The sequence below is a fragment of the Periplaneta americana genome, chromosome 15 (genome assembly GCF_040183065.1).
Source record: "Periplaneta americana isolate PAMFEO1 chromosome 15, P.americana_PAMFEO1_priV1, whole genome shotgun sequence".
In the NCBI taxonomy this organism is placed as follows: domain Eukaryota; kingdom Metazoa; phylum Arthropoda; class Insecta; order Blattodea; family Blattidae; genus Periplaneta; species Periplaneta americana.
In genome coordinates, this window is record NC_091131.1 from 139,205,504 (window position 1) to 139,227,642 (window position 22,139).

Consider the following 22,139-nt stretch of genomic DNA (forward strand, 5'->3'; position numbering starts at 1 on the left):
TCCTTGTTTCCTCTTTGTCGACATATTTACAATAAACAAAAAACTGCTATAAACCTAAATAACAGTATACAATAACATAAATTCTATGAACTATATTATTATCAACACTATTAACACAAAAAGCAAAGGATAACTAAAGCAATACAAGATTTGTGATATACTGAAAACAATTGTCTTGTTGAAACTAATAAAACACTACAATAAAAACGCCACTATTATTTTCACAAAGTCGCAAATAGACAGTAGACACGTGTAGTAGATGTTTGTGGAACAGGAATATTGCAGTGAACAGCGCGGTGCGCATGCGCGACTGTTTCCCCTCCGCCCCGTCTAAGTACTTCAGCCGCCTTCTCCTGGCGTGACAACAGTAGTATAAAATCACATATAGGCCTAGGCTATATTATTTCATTACTTTATGGTCTTAATTAGAAGAATTAATTTTGAAGAATTTACAAATATGCTGAAATAATTTATGACACCTCTTATAGAAATGTAAAAATATGTATGTACATTTTGAAACAATGGGTATAGCACCACTTGAAAATGTTGAGCACTTTAACAGTAACTTGTAAATTGTTCCATCACGTTGTCTATAGTGTTCATTTAATGTAGCACTTTTAGAATGAACGTGGTTCACATACATAAGAAGAAATGACGATTGAATAAGTCGAAGACATACAGTTTTCTTTAATTTTTAGCAAATGATGAAGTTGAATATATACTGTTACTTCATATCCTAACATAAGTAGAGTTGCCACCATAGATGTAACACCTCCGTAACACCTGAAATGAATATAAAATAAATTAATGTATTGGTAATGATACAAGAATAAAAAGAAATTAGGCTAGACATAACCTCACAAAATTACAAACACATGCTAAAACAAAAAAAAAAAAAACAAAAAAAAAACTTTACGTATTCGTATATAATAAAACTAGATATTCTAGATATAATTTGATTCACACGATAACCACCTCAGCCTATTTCGCAGCAGCCATTAGTTACCAGTTTGAGGTGCATTACCTAATCTCATACTAACCTTGTTAAGTGCTCTTACCTAATTCACTGATAATTACGTAACAATACACAGGTCTAAAATACAGACAAATACACATTAATTACCTAATAAGTACGGCATGAAGGTAATTCATTACTTTTGTCGGTATTTTCTAAAAGAGAAAGGGAAAACAGTAACAACATTATCTTGAATGTTTACATCACGTCGTTCACATTTTCATTAGGCCTATATCAGTAATGCTTAGTAAGTGAAACAATGCATGAAATCATTTTACATTTCGGGTCACATCATTCGAGAGTCGGAAAATGCAATTCGCCACTTTTAACATAGCATTGCTTGTTATATGAGAGAACTTTAACATTTACCTTAACCTATAAATATACGACCTGTTGGTACAGAGTTCTTCACATAGCAAAACACAGACAATTTTCAAATATAACTTAGCTGAACAAACTTCAAATAACATTGTAATATGCTTGGCATATTTGTAATATTCGTACTCAATGAGTACTGCGCAATTAATCGAACTATTTTCACGATGCACAATGCTTTGTAATGGTACTATTCATCATTTCATAGGGCAGAGAGGCGAACCTAGCGGCAGAAATTGTCATGACTCACAGAGACCTACTCTCGATCGTGCTATGCGCCAGCTTGTGTAATCACCAACGAGCTAGATACTATAGAGAGGACAAAGACCTCAGAAAGTTGAAGACAATTGAACATTGGTCCGCCATGTTTCGGTTAGTCAAAACAAAGGGGCGTGGCTCGGATGTTGTAGGAAATGACTGTGAACTGAGCTACATATTAAGACTATGTTAATAAGTAAAAAGTAAAATACACACAAAACTTTACGTTTTATAACAGCTGTAGACCTATGTTTTATTAGTTTCACTAAATATAGCCCAGATATTAAATGACAAGCTATACTCGATGCAACCAAAGCAAAGCACCTAAAGACGGATGAATTTAATCGGCAGAAGAAAAATAAATAATTTTTTGACTTCGTCACAAATTTAATTACCTTACAGCTCTTCTAACCTAATATGAAATTATGTAATTCAGTGCTCACCAGGTGATTTCAAGAGAGACGACGTATGTAACTATTGGAGTAAAAGAGAGGAAAGGTAGTGGCGAAAATTAAAAAAAAAAAAATATCCAGTAATTAAGTTATTGAGAAAAATTCATTTGACATTGGAATTAACACAGAGAACTTTTGAAAACTGCAATTATTAAAACTACAAATAACCTCTTAGCATGCAACATAATAATTAAAGAATGACAATAATAGAAAGTTACTCGTGATCATAACTCACCACATTTATTGAAACGATAAGATACTTACGATTAACATTGTTATCAGAAACAACAGGAGCCACAGCTAGGTACACTTCTTTTCGCGTGATGGAGACATCGTGTGTCTAATATAATTTGAAACAAATATTGTCGCGTGATGGAGACATTGTGTAGTCTAATATAATTTGAAACAAACGTTCTCACACGTGTCTCGCAACTAGGCAGAGGCTTTTGCATCACACACAATTTGTCATTATTTTGAACAATAATGACAAATTGTGTGTGATGCAAGTGCTAACTTTCCTCTTTGTTAACAAAAAGAGCCCTGCGCATTAATAAAAAGAAAATTGGAGTAGGCCCTATAAACACAATAAATACTAAACTCTTGATGGTACAAACTTATTAATAGAGATATTTCGCTTATGCTCAGTCCGTCTTATCTTATAATTCTCTGGGGCAATGGTACCTGTATTGAGAGGGTTTAATTATCCAGCAACGAATATTATGATTTACGGTACACTTCATTTAAATCCGAGGGAATGAGACATTTTTGGAAATTTTAGTCTTAATTATTACTTTTTCATTTATAAATCAGCTTTTTACAAAACCTATAGCGAAATGTTTAAGTTAAATATTCATGTATCTGAAGAATATAATACATGTACAAACTCGTTGCAGTGTACCTTTGATAAGCACTCCTTGCGGAGGATGGCGGTACTATAGACGCCATGTTTTTTAGGGAACGATCCATAGTACTGTTGGCCTCCGCAGGGAGCGCTTATCAGAGGTCTTCAGCCTCTCTATAGTATCTAGCTCGTTGGTAATCACGTAAGCAACGGTGTGAACAGACTCGCAACATCCAGTTGCAACTTTTGCAACGCTCGAGTTGCGCAGCACGAAAAGTAGCTGCAGTACAAAAGTTGCGCAGGAAAAGTAGGTACGTTTGACCGTACCTTGGCTTCTTTTTTTTTTAAGTAGCAGCTGACTGGTAAGGATTCTGCTGTGACAGATCCGGAAGGTAGAAAACCTAACCTATTAAGTAGAATGTTTTCATTATTTCCAACATTTTCACAGTCAGTTAGATACAGCGGAGCAAATGCCTTTAGTAAGTCCATGATAAATAAACTTTGGACTACAAAATTATGTTAAATAATTAAGAAAAGTGTTCCCGGAAACTATAATCCCCTTATGTTGGATCCACTGGAATTCCATTAATCATGTAACTGCATTGTGTTCTAAATTGTTCATGCTGCTCAGCATAGTTATCTTACATTTATTCTTAAATTATTTCTTTGTACTAATTTTAAGACACGCTTTCAAATAATTTACAAATGTGGGAATTGCCATAATTATTCAAAATAGTCTTATTTGCAAGTGTATGTGATTATTTAACAAAATACTTGAATAATGTGCATTTATTTCAGGCAGCATATGTAACTACCAAACAATTTAAGCCTTGTAATGTTTGAAAATATTGAAGGCTAACAGTACTAGAAAATATACTTCTATGAATATCGTATAATAAAAACAAGTAATCAGATTTTAGCGAACACACTTGCTCAGTTTTTATTTAGGGCACACACACACACAATCTTCAAAATATAAACAATATAATATCAGGACTGGCTGGACAGAAACCTGAATACAAATTCTAACGTCACGTTGTTGACATGTAACATCGGTTAGCACAAGTAAACACTAAGAGATAGTTAAAACCGAATAATTATTCATCTTGATTACATAACTTTTAACATTATATCACTTCGGAATACTATGTAGTTTATTGCTTTCGCGTGTTAAATACTAGTCAACAAGGTACCGGTACTGTACCTAGTACTTAACAGGTGAAAACAATAAACTACATATTCCGAATTATTATTATTATTATTATTATTATTATTATTATTATTATTATTATGGGAGGATAATATTAAAATGGATTTGAGGGAGGTGGGATATGATGATAGAGACTGGATTAATCTTGCACAGGATAGGGACCGATGGCGGGCTTATGTGAGGGCGGCAATGAACCTTCAGGTTCCTTAAAAGCCATTTGTAAGTAAGTAAGTAAGTATTATTATTATTATTATTATTATTATTATTATTATTATTATTACTATTATTATTATTATTATCATTATTATTATTAAATTACTTTATTAAGATCTTGCAAAATATTTGAAGAGGCCCCACTTAAGCAACAGTCATGTAATTTAAGTAAAAAAGGTTGAGTTCACTAATAAGCAGGGTGCGAATTAAGATTTCTGATGGGGTGGGGGATGTAATCCTGATAGATAAGACCATACATAAAATTATTATTATTATTATTATTATTATTATTATTATTATTATTATTATTATTATTATGCTCATTCAATATGGCTCAATGCTTGGTCGCACTGAGTTGCTTGTCTTGCATCTTGATTATGCGAATAATTATATCCATGAGCAGGCTTAAGATAAGATGTGTAATTCTTAAGTTATTGATTGTTGTCAGCTTGCCGGTGATGATAATACATCAATATTATTTTATTTGCTTACTTTATACTGTACTTTATGAGGTATACTCGTATTAAAACAATTAGCTCATGTTTTGTGAAGAGGATAGAAGTTATCCCTGGAAGGGATGTTAATATGAATTTATAAGAGGGGGATATCTTACCAACAGCGGATCCATTCCCATCCCCCGTTAATTCGCACCCTGCTAATAATTCCTTAATAAGGGGATGAATTTTTAGACTAAAAAGTAAAGGGCCAGCCAGATCCCCTTGTTGGCAACCTGATTGAGACATGATTGTATCAGAACCAAAAAGTAATGTAGAATGGTGTCAACATCTTAAGGATCTGGTTTCTGTATTTGCAGATGATTCTGGTAAATGTATTCTATCTTCATTAATCTACCTATGCAATTTTCTGTTACATGACAACTTAGATCATGGGATTTGTCCTTATTTTATGGAGCTTTCCTCATTGCGATCAATAAGACCTATTGCCATTGAGAACACTTTCCGAAGATTGATATCCAAAATGGCTTGTGTTAGTATTAAAGAAGAAATTAGTGCATATTTTAGACCGAATCATTTTGGTTTCTTCTCTCCCCGCACGCCACCTGTTTCTCGTGCGTGCCCTCCCTTCTGCCGGACGCGTGTTCGACTCCCAAGGCAGTGAGAACTTTCCAGTGCGGTTGCCACAATATGCTCATTTTGTTGTTTATGTAACTATTGTTAAAATAACGTCCTAGTAAACGAGTTAATTTTAATAGTAGTAATAATAATAATAATAGTAATAATAATAATAATAATAATAATAATAATAATAATAATAATCTTAAATGTCTTGTAAAATATGACATTGTATCACATAGAATTTACTTAAAACTAATAAAATTCATGTCAGTTAAAGTTCTATAAAAGTGCTCATAGCCCTATATTACATTGCATTATATAATGTATATTGTATAATCACTTTAGTAAATAGATCTACAAGTATGAACAAAGATAAGAGAGGAAAGTTATGCCTGATGCAAAACGGTCATGCCATGTCAATTCATCCAAAAAATTCTGAAAATGTCACCCTATGTCAGGAATTTTTATAAAATCGTGTTGAATTGTGCTACAAGCATATATTTGGATAGTTTTAAATTTTGAATGGATTTTGCAGATTAGTTGCAGAGTAGTGACTATTGGAAGTTAGACTTAGGATTGAAAATTGTTACATGTTAACACACAAAAAATGTTCTGTGCATTCTACTGTTTTTGAGCTAGACATTTGATCTTTTGAAATGAAACTGGGTCATTCCACGAAAATGCGACATTTTCACGAAAAATAAAAATCTCACGAATCTCTGCTTGTTATATGTCATTTTTTTCGTTATGATCCGAATTTTTTAAATCTGATAACACTCGTTGTGTAACAACACGTGTGTGGGAGAAAAAGCGCCAAGAAGTCTGTGGTTTAAGAGCGCGAAATTATCTACTAGAAATCACATATTTGAATGCACATTTAAGCCAAATAAATCATTACTTCTGTATGTTAAATGCAATTAATAATGAAGTGCGGACCTTTGTTAATAATTACAATGCATAGAAACCGAAATACAATGATTAGTTCGTGCTTGATTGCAATTATTACAAGGAAAGGTTGAGAGTTCGTGTGTCACGCTCAAATGGACATTTGTTTATATTTCTTCAAAATCATTTAATTTTTTCATGTTTCATAAATGTAAAAGTGAGAAACATCACATAACAATCAACTTCTTATATGGACAACATTTTGATTTATGTACGTATTCTACAAGAAAAACACGTGACACACGTAACACAATGACGGTGACACACGAACAAAAATATTATGTTCGTGTGTCACTAAAGTTTATCCTAAAATCCAGTTATAAATTTTGTTGTTATTGGAAGTCTTTACGTCTAAACATAATTAGTAGTGGTATTTCAAATACTTATTGTTGGTGTAGATAATTGTGTGTGCGTGCATACGCATCTGTGCGTTTTTTTTTCAATATACATAAACTGTAAGTTAAACACTCTTGAAAATATGTGTTCCATAACACTGTTATAAGGGGGAAAGGAACTGGCCACGCTATCCCATTATCTCCTGGCCTAGTTGCCTCATAAGTGGTGCCTTCTTGGTATCACTTGTGAGGTTCACACCTGTCTTTGGACAGACTAAACAACAACTGTTGTAAAAATATAGTGTGTAGGCCTAAAATTCCATGTATGGTGGGTCCCTATCACCACGGCATGGCGCGTCCTCAGGTTGCGGATAGAGGAGACGGCCTCCAGATATGGAGGGTAGCTGCGAATATATTGAATAAGCAGTCGTGGACAGCCGATAAGGGGTGGTCTTCCAGCTTGGGGGTTGGGCGAAGGGCTAACAACCCATCACCGTAAAAAACAGCTTGTTATGAATCCCTACAATAAGCCTCGGAATAGGACTGATTCTCTGGCACGACCACAGCAAAGGAATAAGGTTTTGAGATTTGGCACTTGGAACGTAACTAGTCTTTATAGAACAGGAGGGGTAACATTAGTAGCAAAAGAACTAGCTAGATATAGAATAGACTTTGTGGGAGTACAAGAGGTTAGGTTAGATGGGAATGGCATATCACAAATAGGAGATTACTTGTTGTATTATGGGGAAGGAAACAATAATCACCAATTAGGAACAGGATTCTTTGTTCATAAAAGAATAAAATCAGCAGTAAAAAAAGGTCGAATTTATCAGTGACAGGTTATCATATTTAGTACTTAAGGGTAGATGGTGCGACATCATAGTTATAAATGCTCACTCCCCTACAGAAGAGAAAGACGACCATATAAAGGATAGCTTCTATGAGGAATTGGAACATACTTTTGATCAGTTCCCTAGATTTCACATGAAAATTTTATTGGGGGATTTCAATGCTAAAGTAGGATGGGAGGATATTTTTAGACCAACTATTGGAAAAGAGAACCTGCACGCAATTAGTAATGACAATGGAGTTAGATTAGTCAACTTTGCCACATCGAAAAATTTAATTGTCAAAAGTACAACATTCCCCCATAAGGATATACATAAATATACTTGGACTTCTCCAGATGGATTGACACACAACCAAATAGATCACATCTTGATAGATAAAAGGAGACATACTAGTTTAGTAGATATTCGAACTTTCAGGGGTGCAGACTGTAATTCTGACCATTATTTGGTGATTGGAGAATTAAGAGAAAGATTATCAGTAGCCAAGCGAGTAGAGCAACAAGTTAATATTACTAAATTCAATATTTTGAAATTAAAGGACGAGGAAGCTAAGCAAATTTATCAGGTCGAAATTTCGAATAGGTTTGCCACTTTAGAAAGTTCCGACGAAGTTGAGAAAGAATTAGATGTTAATAGCGTGTGGGAAAATATCAGATATAGTATCAAAATTGCAGCTGAGCAGAGCATAGGTTATTATGAAAATAAGAAAAAGAAACCGTGGTTTGATGAATATTGTTGCATGGTAGTAGAAAGAAGGAAACAGGCAAAATTGAAATTCTTACAGGATCCAGTTGAGGAGAAGAGAGATAATTATTTCAATGAAAGACGGGAAGCAAGTCGTACACTTAGGAATAAAAAGAGAGGTTACTTGAAGGAAAAACAGAATGAGGTAGAAACAAATAGTAAGGATAAAAACATTCGAGATTTATATAAGGGTATAAAGGAATTTAAGAACGGATATCAGCCAAGGGTAAACGTGATCAAGGATGAGAATGGTGACTTGCTTGCAGACTCTCCATCAATCCTAAACAGATGGAAAAAGTATTTTGCGCAACTACTAAATGTACATAGGCCAAATAGAAATGATCGGGACGAAATTGAAATACAAACTGCTGAGCCATTTATACCCGAACCCACGCTTTCAGAAGTCGAAATTGCGATAGAAAATCTGAAAAAGTACAAGTCTCCAGGTATCGATCAAATTCCAGCAGAATTAATACAAGAGGGTGGAAATGCATTATATAGTAAAATTTATAAACTTGTACTTGCTATTTGGGAAAAGGAAATTGTACCAGAACAATGGAAGGAGTCCATAATTGTACCTATTTTTAAAAAGGGGGACAAAACCAACTGTGGTAACTTTCGAGGAATATCACTTTTGTTGACGTCGTACAAAATTTTGTCCAATATTCTTTTGAGAAGATTAACTCCGTACGTAGATGAAATTATTGGGGATCATCAGTGCGGTTTTCGGCGTAATAGATCGACTATTGATCAGATTTTTTGTATTTGACAGATAATGGAGAAAAAATGGGAGTATAAGGGTACAGTACATCAGTTATTTATAGATTTCAAAAAGGCATATGACTCAGTTAAGAGGGAAGTATTATGTGATATTCTTATTGAATTTGGTATTCCCAAGAAACTAGTTCGATTAATTAAAATGTGTCTGAGTGAAACATACAGCAGAGTCCGTATAGGTCAGTTTCTATCTGATCCTTTTCCAATTCACTGTGGGCTAAAGCAGGGAGATGCACTATCACCTTTACTTTTTAACTTCGCTCTAGAATATGCCATTAGGAAAGTTCAGGATAACAGGCAGGGTTTGGAATTGAACGGGTTACATCGGCTTCTTGTCTATGCAGATGACGTGAATATGTTAGGAGAAAATACACAAACGGTTAGGGAAAACACGGAAATTTTACTTGAAGCAAGTAAAGCGATCGGTTTGGAAGTAAATCCCGAAAAGACAAAGTATATGATTATGTCTCGTGACCAGAATATTGTACGAAATGGAAATATAAAAATTGGAGATTTGTCCTTCGAAGAGGTGGAAAAATTCAAATACCTTGGAGCAACAGTAACAAATATAAATGACACTCGGGAGGAAATTAAATGCAGAATAAATATGGGAAATGCGTGTTATTATTCGGTTGAGACGCTCTTATCATCCAGTCTGCTGTCCAAAAATCTGAAAGTTAGAATTTATAAAACAGTTATATTACCGGTTCTTCTGTATGGTTGTGAAACTTGGACTCTCACGTCGAGAGAGGAACATAGGTTAAGGGTGTTTGAGAATAAGATGCTTAGGAAAATATTTGGGGCTAAGCGGGATGAAGTTACAGGACAATGGAGAAAGTTACACAACACAGAACTGCACGCATTGTATTCTCCACCTGACATAATTAGGAACTTAAAATCCAGACGTTTGAGATGGGCAGGGCATGTGGCACGTATGGGCGAATCCAGAAATGCATGTAGTGTTAATTGGGAGACCGGAGGGAAAAATACCTTTAGGGAGGCCGAGACGTAGATGGGAGGATAATATTAAAATGGATTCGAGGGAGGTGGGGTATGATGATAGAGACTGGATTAATCTTGCACAGGATAGGGACTGATGGTGGGCTTATGTGAGGGCGGCAATGAACCTTTGGGTTCCTTAAAAGCCATTTGTAAGTAAGTAAGTAAGGCCTAAAATTAGCATAAGACAATTTATGCCTAAAGTTCGTATAAAATATTTATTATTTTTTTAATTCCTTGAATTAAAAACTTAAAAAAATTGGTTTATGTTAATTTATTTCATATTAAAAACAAGCTTATGCAGTACATTTATATCGTAAACAGGTAGCCACCATACTAGGCCTGAGTATAAATAAATTGGTGTAATTATTTGCACATTAGGTAAATGGTACTAAATTTCTGATATTAATTTAAAATCGTTTTATTTAATAACATTAATTAATTTACCCTAGGTATCATTTAAGAATTCTAAAAGTTAGGCCATTTTAAATTTATGTTAGTTTTCTATTGATATAAATATTAATATATTTTGAACATTTTTTGATAGTATTTTCAAGAATTTAAGATGGGCTGATTACTTGGTTGGGTTTTTTCCGAGGTTTTCTCCAACCATAAGGCGAATGTCAGGTAACCTATGGCGAATTCTCGGCCTCATCTCGCCAAATACCATTTTGCTATCACCAATCCTATTGACACTAAATAACCTAGTGATTGATACAGTGTCGTTAAATGACCAAGTAAAAAAAAAAAGACGTCAAATATAGGCTACATATGAAGTTACAAAATCTTGTGGTGGCGAAGAATTTAAAGTGTCTGTGATGTCCAAGGAAGGAAAGTACTACAAATGGTTGACATATTGGTATATTCGTCACATGACATTACACAGGAAATATCACCACATATCAAGGTCTGTGGACGGTCGGTCGCTATCGCTCTCTAGGTCCCTTCATAACAGCCTTTAAAGAGAAAGTGAAGGCGCTGTAAATCTGTGACGTCACCACGGGAACACACTCCACTGTCATCCCCTTGGCTTGCGCTGCCTTTATTAGTAATTACTGGAATTTTCAAAACGCGGAGTGTGTTTTTGAGTTTGGTATAGACTTTGCTAATGTGCTATTTATAATAGGCCTATATTGTTACTATTATAGAATGCAAAATGCCAAATTGTGTGGTGAGCGAGTGTCAGAATTATAGCAGTGAAACTAAAGGCTCGAGTGTTATTTATCATACGTTTCCCTCTGATCCAAAGCTGCGAAAGATTTGGAGATTAAGTGTTACCGAAAGGATAAATTTAATCTTGAAACTGCGCGTAGATGTTCCGAACATTTCACGTCTGATTTCTATGAGCGTGATTTGAATACCGAGCTTTTAAACATACCAGCAAAGAAAAGAATGAAATTAAATGCCCAACCGTCTCTGATTTTACGAGTGTGCAATGTGAAAAACAGTGAGATAAAGAGTGCTAGAAGTAAACGTGTAGAAGAGAGAACTTGCAGAAAAAGATTTTGTTTGAGGTAAGTGAACAATAATTAGATGCAAAGACAATAGTGCGTCGGGACGTTCCATTGGATGTGTTATATTTCATCTGTTCATTAGAAAATGAGGAACTGAATCTCAAAAAAAAAAAAAGAAAATGAAGAAGTAAGTAAGGAAAATGAAAATCTTAAATTAGACATTGAAAAGTTAGAGTCTAAATTAGAAACATAATTTGACAAAGAAAGTGTTTAAATCACTTAGTAAATGGAAAAGTAAAACATTAGCTAAAGTGTTCACTCCAGGGCAAATAAAAATGCAAAGGAAGCAAAGATGGGAAGAACAAGACATGATCCCTGCATTAGCCGTACAATCATTTGAGATCACAGGTGGGAATTGCTCTACCAAGCGTTGCTACCCTGCAGCGTTGGACAAAAAAATTGCCCTTTTCTCCTGGTATTCTTACACCGTTACTGAAAATTTTAAAAGAACAGGGGTTGTCTTTGAGTCAAATGGATAAGTTATCAATGTTACTGTTTGATGAGATGAATGTCAATGGTGTCATTTGTTAGGATCGTGAGGGTCCTCACAGAAATGCTTAAATTGTAATGATCCGAGGATTGGCAAGTGAGTGGAAGCAGCCCATCTATTATGCTTTCGATAAAACAATGAACAGAGAGCTACTCGAAATTATATCAGAAATTGAAGCGACAGGTTTCAGTGCAATTGCAACTATTTCTGATCTGGGTGGCGACAATGGAAGACTGTGGAATAAGTTACAAATAAATGTAAATCAAACATGCTTTTCAAATCCTGCTTGAGACAAAAAATATTTGGGTTTTTGCAGATTTGCCCCACCTGATTAAGTTGTTAAGGAACCATTTTATTAACAGTGGGTTTCAATTGAATGGCAAATGGCAATGTAGTAGAAAAAAATGTAATTGGATGGATTATTAAATCCAATTCTTCGGAGTTGCAACTTTTCCCGAAATTACATTGGGGTCACATTACTGTGCAAGAGAATAATAGCCAAAGAGTTGCACCTGCCATGGAATTTTTTTCACATTACACTGCTGCTCTGATTAAATATTTGATACCCGAATGTGAAGAAGTACATGAATTTTTTCAACTCATAAATGACTTCACAGATGTAATGAACTCGGGAATTCCGAAAGGTCCTATACACAATAAACTGAAATGTGTCTTCGGGATTAATCACAAGGAACAAGTAGAGATATTAGATAGAATGGAGGAAACAATAAAAGAACTGAGAGTCAGAAGCAAAAATACTCTTCTACCTTTTCAGAATGGCTTCCTTAACTAAAGTAAGAGTTTGAAAGTGTTATATGTCTATAGCAATTTAAAAGAAAAAGGAATTGATTAGGCCTATATAATGACTAGGAAACTCAATCAGGACTCCCTTCAAAACCTGTTTTTCTAAATTCGTGGGATAGGACTTTTTATAATAACCCTCTGCCCGTCGAAGTGAAAAATCGCTTGCGCCTATTAATGTTAGGATGTCGCCTTCCCCACCCTACAAGTGCCCCAGTAGAAGATTCAGGTGAAGTAATAATAACAAAGCAAGTTTTTCAAGATCTCGTGGACATTTCTCATGAAAGCGTGAACGAAATCCCAGAGGAAATAAACCTATTAGAGGTAGATATTGATGATAGAATTGACATTACAGGTCTAATGAAAAGGAAAGAAATAAAAACACTCAGATATGTTGCTGGTTATATTCCTAGAAAATGTAATAACAAAAGTGCAGTTTTGGATGCTAATTCCAGTCAACAAACTCCAGGATGGATAGAGAGCGTTTCATTTGGTGGGCTGGTTTATCTTTCTTCTCAGTGGATGGCAACAATTTTATTGAAGAGTGTAAAGTTATATTTAGAAAATTTCATAAAAAATCAGTCAAAAGAAAAAAGAATGTAAGAGGCTGTTTATTTAGACTTTTGAGGAAAAAGCTTCCAAATGAAGATCCGGAATTATTGAAGTTATTTAGTAGAGCACGGACATCTTTTAGAATTTGTTACCTAAATAGAAGGAAACAGGACATCGCGTCCTTCACAAGATAAGGTGAGTCAGTTTAAATTTTGTGAAACATTCTTAAAATAAACTGTTCTATTTGTAAAATCAGTGTTAAAATTGGGATACTTTCATTCCCTGCTGGTATTGAAATCCCTCCTCAACCACTTCACTGAAATGGGTTAATTTACGAAGTATTTATTTAGCGCTCCTGTATAAAATTAATTATTATTAATTAGTTTTAATGCACACTCTACTCCAGTGTTATTAAGGGAACTTTAATACATTTTGCATGCGTAATGTAAATTCTGTCGTTCACATGTGTAGTTTTTATTTATTGAATAGTACTTTAATATAGGCCCAACTAATATTTTGATTAATTGATGAACTAGTGGACTTACTCGTGTTAAATATGTAATATTTGTCCGGCCGGACAAATATTACATATTTAACACGAGTAAGTCCACTAGTTCATCAATTAATTATATACAAGTGTTAAAAGTGGTGTACGCCAGTTTCAAAATGGATACTATTTTGAGGCTCGGAAACAGAAATTGAAGTGTAAAATAAACTAAATATATTGTACAATGCATATTCGTTAATAACTTTCTTTAAAATTGGATTGAAATATTCTACAAAGGTTAGAGATACAAAAGCAAGTACAATGAAGCATTCATAATAGTTTTTATATTGCTAAGAATTTGGAAAGTAAACCATCACTGAATTAAAAAAAAAAAGAGATATTGTAGTGGGAGTTATAACCCTAAGCCTTTATTCCCCCAGTGCACATGTGGCCCTAACAAATATATAAATATAGATGTTTAAATCACTTGGTTATCGCTAGAAAGTGCAAGCCGAGGATTGAAAATGAGTAGGCCTACAGTATAGTGTTCCTGTGGTGACGTCACAGATTTACAACCGTCTTGACTGTCCCTTTAAATGCTGTTATGAAGGGACCTGTGAGAGTGACAGCGACCGACCGTCCATGGACCTTGACCACATATGGTTGTAAACAACCGTGGATATTTCAATTTAAAAGTGTATTTAGTGTAATCTAGTGCTGTTTTGTTTAATAAGAACTGTAGACATAGTGTATAGTCTTCCACAAGAAGTGATGTATTTATAGTGCATTTAAAACAATTAGTAACCAACATGACAGAAATGTTCGTGTGTCACGTTCGTGTGTCACAACACATTTGCAATATTTTGTTTCTTAATGGCATTGTTAATTTTTTTTAAAGTTCGTGATTTAGCAGTTACATGTACTACACAAGTGTCTTAATTGTTTGGAAAACAATTGAATGCATTTATGTCATTTGGCACTATAGTATGAACATTTTCCATTTTGGTAATAAATCTAGTGGCAAGAAAATGTTCGTGTGTCACACCATACAATATTTAATATTTTTTGCATTATTAATTATTCCTTTTCATTAAGAATTTTTGTTTATATTTGGGAATACTTACGTTAAAAGACAGTAATGTCTTTTTCATGAATTACTAAGTATTTAATTAAATATCCTGTGAAGATCATAGTTAGGTACTTAAAAAATGTTACGTGTGTCACTATGGAATGACGCAACTGTAAAATGACCGTCTTCTGAATTAGATATGTAGTTTGCTAATTTGAGTTCGCGGTTTATGTAGTCAGCCCTCTGTACGTAAAATTTAATTGCGAAAGTTCACAATTTTTTTCTTTCATATTGCCACACCTTCAAATACCATGAAACGTCTATGGAAGAATAATTATGGGCTCATAAGGTTTCCACAGGAAAAAAATTGTTTCAGAAAAATAATGAGTAGTATTGGAATAGCATGTTTTCAGTAGAAGGGAAAATGTTAGTTACTATCGTCATAGTTTCATGTCTGTTGTCATTCTCTTTAAGCAAATTTGAAGATCATTGAATCAGTTGGCAGGACAGCCACTTTCGCTCTGATATTTGTGTACAAGTCAAGGAGTTGGCAAGATTGCCAATTTATCTCTCATATTATTTAGAAGCCAATATGTCAGATGATAGGTGTAAATATATGAAGATTTTCTCATGAAATTTCGGCCAGTGTATGGGACTGGCACCCACCCAGCATTGTGATGCACTTGGGGAGCTACGATAGGTAGCGAAATCTGGTTATGAAAGCCAACTATAACAGCTGGGGGGATCATCGTGCTAACCACATGATACCGCCATCATAGTTGGATGATCGTCCACCTCTGCTTCGGCATGTGGACGTGAGGTCAGCAGATGGCTGGTTAGTCATGATCCTTCATGGGCCATCGTGCCTCATATTATATATATATAAAAATATATATATATATATAAATATATATATATATATATATATGATGTGAAAATTTAATATAACACATTGTAAGTAGGCCTATACAGTATATACACATCAAAAGAAGTTTGGAACCAAACAGACTTTAAGAGCCTTTTCATGTTCCAGTATTAATTAAGTCTGAATAAGGAAACCCGGTGACTACTTTAACCATATATAATAAAATATTAAACAAAAATTACTTTTAACTTTTTTTATTGAGGCATAAATAAACAAAAGAGAAACATAGTACTGTAAGGAGAATAAACTGTCAGTTCAATTGCATGCAATTGGCAATATGGACATTAAAAAAAAAAACGTTTTAGTAATGCGTCATGCCTCCTCTGGTTCTGACAAGTGTCTGGATGTGTCTTGGCATGCTCTCAATCAGGTTATTGAGGCTCTGCTGATCTAGATGATCCCATTCCTGGATCACATCCTCTCTGAGCTCGTGGAGGGTTTGAACAGGTGATTGACGATGGTGAATGGCATTCTTTAGCTGGTCCCAAGCATATTCTATGGGATTTATATCCAGTGAGTAAGCAAGCCATTGCATACGGGTTATTCCAGCAGCCTGAATTCGTTCATTTACATACCTTCCGCGATGTGGCTGGGCATTGTCATCTTGAAAAATAGAATCTTCACCAAAATGTTCTCTATAGGAGATGACAAGACTTAGAGAATCTCTCTCCAATATTTCACTCCAGTCATATTGCCTGTCATAGGCACTAGGGGTGTTTGTAAGCCATGCATTATGCCTGCTCAAAACATGATACTTCCACCTCCCTGCCTGTAGTATTCTACGGGATGGTGGGTGGGTACTGCATAACCAGGTGTTCTCTAGATTCGAACTCTTCTGAATCAGGTCTCAGACAAATCCTTATCTCATCTGTGAATAGCACAGAACCCCACCTCTCTTGCTTCCATCTCTGATGCTCTCTTGCCTATCGAAAATGAGCTGTGCGACGATGGCGGTTGAGTGGAGGTATACACCATGGTTGCCTTGCATGCATGTTCAACCCGTGAAGACAATTTATATTGGTTTGGGTGCTTATGTGCTTCCCAGTGGTCCGAAGGAAAGCACTTCGTAGGTCTGAAATATTCGTTTTTGGCTCCTTATGAACTAGACATCCCAAATATCTATCTTCAGCTTGAGTGGTTACCTTCGGATGACCTTCTCAGAGTCTGTCTGCTACTCCATTTGTATCCAAATAACGCTTCCAGGTCTTTCCACAGCACTATGGCTAACACCAACATGCAGAGCAATCTGCCTATGTATTAGCCCTTCTTCACATAAGGTGATAATGCACACACGATAATTTACTGCTATGTGTTCAGGCATACTAAACTTGTTGTCAGAATGCCTTCAATATCTTTTATTTTAAGGGAAAAACTGTTTAATATTGTATCGTAGAATCAAATTATGCAATGTTATACATAATCCTGCAAAACAATAGTTTATTTATTAAAATTCGTACCATAGCAACATGATTAACTTCAATAGAGTGGAAAGGTATCTATACAATCAGTGGGATAACACAGATTTGTTTTAAAGGAAGAAAATTATATAAGACACTCTTGGTTCCAAACTTTTTTGACTCTCTGAAAACCTATATTTTACAACATATAACAATACATGGTTATTCTGTTAGTAAATACAGAATCACAACTTGTTTGCTCACTTCTAGGTAAATAAGATTGAAGGTAGCAGTTGCCCTTGCATTCTGAGAAACTTTCTTGGGATAGAATGCAGTGGTGGTTTGAAGGTATTGATACACGAAAAACGGGAACTTATGATCTGTCGTAGTCATATCCAGTCCATACCTCTAGATGACTCCGTTATTTGTTCAAAACACACAAATATCTATGCCAATTCGCATTCCATTGAAGGTTATGTTGTGACATTTTCAACATTCACAAGCATCTAATTAATTCAGCCCTATGTAAAATAATGTTGGAAGAAGCAAAGGCATTAAGAGACAGTGGACTAGCTGTGACTCCTGGCGAGAAACTCTGTCTAATGCGTAGAAAACACTTGTGTGAAGTTCGTAGCCCACACTCAACTCAAAACATAACATCGTCTTCTTCTGGTGAAGAAATTTTTTAGTCTACTGATTACTTCAGTTAGACATCTCCCCTATACAATTGCACTCAGTTCCTGGCACAGCTGATCATCAGCAGCACAAACACTTCAAACTAAGATCAGTAGGATTTATGATATTGAATTAGCAACCAAACCAGAACTAGAGACAAAGAAGAGAATGTGCAAGAGAAAGCACAACATTTTGATGAGTTAATGGGGCAAATTAAAAATAAAATTAAACATGTCAACATCCGTAAAGGAATCCAACTACTTACACTAGTACCACTGTCGTGGCCTAGAAATAAAGTTAGTGAAATGTTTGACATTTCTGAGTATATGATATGCCAGGCACCTGCACTTGTGACTGAGAAAGGTATTCTAGCATTGCCCGAACCAAGGAAAGGGAAGAAGTTGTCAGAAGAGACGACCAAGAAAGTGATTGATTTTTACTTGGATGATCAATCAATCTTCTTAATGTATCCAGCTGTTTGCTGACAATATAAAATCCACTATAGTCCACTGTAGTTGATTCAGTTGTTGTTTTTCACGAGAAATGAGGGATGTTTTGATCGGTGTTCATAGATACCTGTTGCTAGTAGCCAGAGTTGGGATGTAGTCAATATATATTGCAGGGCTGTTACTTGGATGATGACAATTCAAGAATAATTCCTAGAATGAAAGACAAAATAAGCATAAGTAAAAGTGTTTATAAGCAAAAACGGTTTGTTTAAAGTAATCTGTCAGAGTTTCTTTCTTTGTTCAAGACAACATTCCCTCACAACAAAATAGATTTATCTAAATTTGCAATCCTCAGACCTAAAGAGAGTATGCTTGCATGATCCTCAGGTACATATGCTGTCTGTGTGTACAATCCACCAGAATGTTCAGTTGCTTCTGGAAAGTATTCATATAAAAGAAACAACAAATCCCAGATGACTTTGATCGTGATGAACCAATTCAGTACAGATAATGGCTAACAACAGATAGAGTAAATATGATTGTTGAAAATAAGCACTTTCTCTGAATTTTGTGATTTACTAATACAGAAAATTGAGAAATTCATTCCACATTCATTTATAGAAAAATAACAGTCTTCTTACTTGAAAATGTTAAAAGGGAGGTTGGATAATGAATCAGCCATCATTTATTGGATTTCAGTGAAAACTACAATTTTGTAATTCAAGACGAGGCCCAAGTATCTCATTGGAACACAGATAGTTGTACACTTCATGCTGCAGTGGTATATTACAAGAAAGATGAAAGACTTTATTCAAAATGCTTGTGCCTAATTTCTGATGACATGGATCATGATGTATCTTTCGTTTACCAAACTCAAAAGATCATAATCAATTTCTTGAAAACAGAGCTCTTTCTCTCTCTTTCACATGTTAAAATTGTAGAAAACTTCTTAGATGGTTGTGCTGCTCAGTATAAGAACTGCAAGAATTTCATTAATATATGTAGGCCTAATCATGAAGCAGACTTTTGTATGAAATGTAAATGGTCATTTTTTGCTACTAGCCATGGAAAATCTTTTGGGATGGAACTGGGGGTACTTTGAAAATGATGGTTACCCAAAGCCAGTTTACAAAGACCATTTAATAACCACTGTATCACAAGTGTTCAACTTTTGTAAGGAGAATCTCAAGGTGATTACTGTGTTTTTTGTAACAAAACAGGAAATGGTTCATGTCCGAAATGATCTCACTGAACGGTTTGAAAATGCAAAAACCATTCCTGAGACATTCTGTATGCATCAATTTGTGTCTCTGTCTACATATGAAATTGGAGCAAAGCGATTAAGTCCTGATATGGACTACAGTGTGATACTTGACATATTTAAATCTGTTGTGAATCACATTTTAAGGTAAATTCGTATATTGCTCGTGTATATGAACCTTTGTGGTATGTAGGTTTTATTGAAAAAGTTAATTGTGAAGAAAGCGATGCTACAGTAAAATTCATGCATCCACATGGGTCCTCTCCGTCATTTTATTGGCCTGAAAATGACAGTTGTGAAGTTCAATTTTCAAACATTTTGTGCCAAATTGATGTCAGCACAGCGACAGGAAGGATCTGTGCTTTAAACCAAGATTCTTACAAGAGAATTGAAGCCAAACTGTCTCAGTCAGGGGAGGCTTTTGGGGCAGTGCCAGTGTGCCATGGCACCACCAATGAAAGAAACACAAAATAATATCCTAGAAAGGAGTTGTAGTTGTTTATTTCTACACATTTTATTCGTATTTCATCTGAATGAACGTACGCACAGATCGGGATGCACTCTTCCAGTGTTTTTCCGAATGTTGGAGTCAGTTTGGTGTGGTATTGTCTACGTCCATATAACACTATACAAAAGGCTACTGAGCCGATTTCAGTTTGACTTAGTAGTTAACATTCTGCCCATTAGAGCGCAGTAATGCAGAAATTTCGCTAGATGACAGGGTTATTGGAGAAGTTAGACAGGGAACCATCAAGCTCAGACTTGCACGAAAACACAAGTTAAAGTTCCGCTCCAAATCTTAATGCAATGTTACCAATACAAAACTAATGCATACAACTTGGACTTTAATATGTAAATTGTTATCCATTTAACTATATTGAATGCAGAGATAGTCAGTCAGTCATGGTTCTTTTTAGAAAGATAAATATTTTTTTCATATCATGTAACACTATTTGTTAATTTTGTGTAATATTTGTTTTATTTTACAGTAACTAAATATCGCTACACTGTTGCTAGTATTGATGCTTTTGTTAACAATACATGAGATCTGTGCAGGACATGAATAAGTGTTATTCAGGCTGCTGCCTTGGATATCGGTCTGTTTAAATAAAATGCAAACGTGTTCATTTATTATCTATATCATTGTTTATTTCGTGTGTTTTTGCTAGTAATTTTACTAGTTATAAAAGTTATTTGTATTTGACTTAACAATACTGAGAAAGTTTTGCATTATCTGTATTTGTAGATTTCGTTATTAGTTTCGGAAATGTTATTGTAACTGTTACTAGGTGCATTATTAACTGCACACCTGTAAAATAGCTGGTTTAATTAATGTTTTATTTAACATAATATAAACGTGAGCTGTGATTATCGCCTTTCACTAGGGTAATTTGCGTGCAACTTTTTTTTTTTTTTTTTTGGCACTACCACCAGACTGCCTCACCAGCTGCCACTGGTCTCAGTTGTAAAAAGAAGTTACATTTTGTTCACATTTTGAGAAATGTACCTTACACTTCTATATTTCTTTGCAAAAAGGTAAGTTATCATTTCCCCATTATAAATTTTTTTCTACAGATATATCACTATGTTCTCATTACTATACATCATTTTCATCATTTTCTAAGGTGTGACACTTTGGAAAAAAAAAAAGTTAATTTCTAATAAACGCAAAAAATAATCCTAAAAAGGGAAAAGGATCATAGTAATTTAAATGTGCGATTTTTATAGTCTCTAATATAGATCTCAGTTACAGAACAAGTTTAACAAAAATCCAATGATTACATTGGAAACTGTGGTATTATTTGTAATCTTTTCAACTCCTGTCATGATACTACATCCATAATAATATTACTATTTTCTGTTTCAATGACTTCACGGATTTCAATACAATTTTAAAGGAAGCCATTCACTGAGGTATGTAACACATATGCAAAGTCTCAGCAAAATTGGAAACAATGGGTGACATGATGAATTGACATGAAATGACCCAAAACATACAATAGATAGGCGTAATGGATTTTTTTAAAGGCAGCTTACTGACTTAAATCACTAGGTCTACGATAACTTATGTTGATAGTTATTCTTAATATTGTTTTTTTTTTAATATCCAAACTTATTATCCTGTATAAATAAATGTTTTTATATGTTTCTTTTTCTGTTTTCGCAGGATCAATAAATATGTCTGCCAGAAGTCTCTCTAAACTAAACAAAGATGAAGTGCAAGCTCTTTTTAATTCTGTAGACACAATATTAACAGACTGTGACGGTAAAATTTTTTCTTAAGAATTAAACAAATACTTTGTAATACTTGTGCATTTTCTTTTCTTTTTCGTCTTGCATGACCAGATCTCAGTGCCAGTAATAACAGTATTGGTGATAATGGGAAACATGCACTATATTTTTTTTAACTTGGGAGGAAAAAGGATTA

The 22,139-nt window shown here is 34.6% G+C and overlaps 1 protein-coding gene and 1 long non-coding RNA gene across 2 annotated transcripts in view; one reads left to right on the top strand and one right to left on the bottom strand.

The window, feature by feature from the left end:
- Window positions 1–396: 396 nt before the first annotated feature.
- Window positions 397–1,679, bottom strand: LOC138715400 (uncharacterized). The gene is made up of 2 exons (XR_011336290.1): window positions 1,385–1,679; window positions 397–783 (listed from the first exon to the last, which is right to left on the bottom strand). It is a non-coding gene; the product is annotated as an uncharacterized lncRNA (long non-coding RNA).
- A 1,462-nt stretch (window positions 1,680–3,141) lies between these two features.
- LOC138715398 (glycerol-3-phosphate phosphatase-like) overlaps window positions 3,142–22,139 on the top strand; it is an 88,133-nt gene continuing 69,135 nt past the window's right edge. The window contains exons 1-2 of the mRNA XM_069848258.1: window positions 3,142–3,248; window positions 21,879–21,977. Coding sequence (XP_069704359.1) covers window positions 21,890–21,977 — 88 coding nt within the window. The 5' untranslated portion in view covers window positions 3,142–3,248; window positions 21,879–21,889. The remainder of the gene's footprint in view (window positions 3,249–21,878; window positions 21,978–22,139) is intronic.